Source organism: Sinocyclocheilus anshuiensis, unplaced genomic scaffold (assembly GCF_001515605.1).
Source record: "Sinocyclocheilus anshuiensis isolate Anshui unplaced genomic scaffold, SAMN03320099.WGS_v1.1 scaffold1143, whole genome shotgun sequence".
Lineage (NCBI taxonomy): Eukaryota > Metazoa > Chordata > Actinopteri > Cypriniformes > Cyprinidae > Sinocyclocheilus > Sinocyclocheilus anshuiensis.
Genome location: NW_015546123.1, coordinates 1,131,812 through 1,133,343, shown reverse-complemented (window position 1 = coordinate 1,133,343; position 1,532 = coordinate 1,131,812). Strand labels below are relative to the sequence as shown.

The 1,532-nt window shown below is 38.0% G+C and overlaps 1 protein-coding gene across 7 annotated transcripts in view; it reads right to left on the bottom strand.

The window, feature by feature from the left end:
* Positions 1-1,532, bottom strand: part of LOC107701012 (poly(U)-binding-splicing factor PUF60-like) — a 26,241-nt gene that overhangs the window by 14,396 nt on the left and 10,313 nt on the right. For all 7 annotated transcript variants that reach the window (XM_016502901.1, XM_016502904.1, XM_016502902.1 and 4 more), the window contains 2 exons: positions 517-585; positions 61-222 (listed from right to left, as the gene is read on the bottom strand). In XM_016502901.1, the coding sequence (XP_016358387.1) occupies positions 61-222; positions 517-585 (231 nt within the window). The remainder of the gene's footprint in view (positions 1-60; positions 223-516; positions 586-1,532) is intronic.

Here is a 1,532-nt window from a genome sequence, read left to right as displayed (position 1 = left end):
AAAAAAAATCAAAAACATAAAAAAGTAAAAAAAAAAAAAAAAAAAAAAAGACCTTCTGACCTTGTGTTTTAATGTAACAGAGTCCCAGGACATGTCAATGCTCTTAATGGGACCGAAAGGAGCAAAGGCCTGTCTGATGGTGTCTTCTCCTAGCTCGTAGTAGATGGACCCAACATAAACACGGCACATTATGGCTAGTGCCCGTTGCCTCTGTGCTGCAACCTGTAATGGACAATTTAATTGATCAGATGGGGCCATGCCAGGCACATACTCATTCATAAGAGTTCACCATTCATAGGCTTGTTCCAGTGATTGAGGATTGAACCAGAAGACAATAAACATGCTGGCACCGAAGACATAGCACTGGCATTTCTTTACCTCCGCCCATTACACACGTGTACTGAACCACCACATGTATGCCAACAAAAGGAAGGGATAACAACGTCTACTGTATTCTCAAAAAGTTATGTCAATGAAGGTTACTGAGATTACTTGGAGAAACTGTGTTGGACTTACAGACTGTAGTGGTGAGAGGGGATCTCCAAAGCCCATCGTTAATGAGGCCATCTGAAGGGAATTAGGGAGCTGTCAGGAAAAATAAATCAACATGGTAAGTCCATCACTGTTGTGCAGCTTTTTTTCTACCACAGTTGGAAGTTGTCAGATGAGGGTAGCAAGGGTTCTTGAGACAACATACTCACATTATGATACATAATTACAATCATGATTAAATTGTGTATACACCAAACAATGTGGTGTTTTTTTCAAACACAATCGCTTTCTAACCGCATTTTTCTATCACTATAAATTAAATGTCAAAATAGCGTCACTATGATATTTTTTCATAATTCTGAAAAAACAACAACAACAAAAAAAACAACAACATACAATTCCAGAAATGTCATGTAATTTGGGCTAAGCTGCGAGTGACATCAGCATACATTCTGCATAATGAAAGTTTAATACTACTATACCTATCCCATGTTCTCATGCAGTCAACCCTCTACAATGAGAGTAAATCACTCGCATATACTACAACCTTCAGTCTGGGGGACTAAATGATGTCTAACATTAGCCATTGGCCAATAAATTCTTAGATTTTACTTGCCAGTGTGCGAGTTGGAGGCCAAGTATAAGTCTAGCACAGATATATATATATATATATACACAACACTCTGACGAGGCGCTTCAGTTTCACTCTCTGTCAAGCAATCTGTGCTATTTTTCAATTCATCTCAATGGATGCGCAGCGTACCTGTATTTGATGTATCATAAACTCTAGTGTGAAGGCGAATGACTCGCCGACGCTTTGTCTCCGTTTTGATTTCAGCAAATCAGTTCGAGTGAATGCAGACAACGTGATTAATATTCATGAACCCAGCAGCTCATTATTCCTTAGTGCGTTATTATTACTATACACTATTACAATATTACTATTGTTATTAGTAGTAGAATTCATAGTATTATTATTATCTTATCAGTATTAGTTAGTCCCCCCCCCCCCTTTTTTTAACAAAAACACCAAATGACAA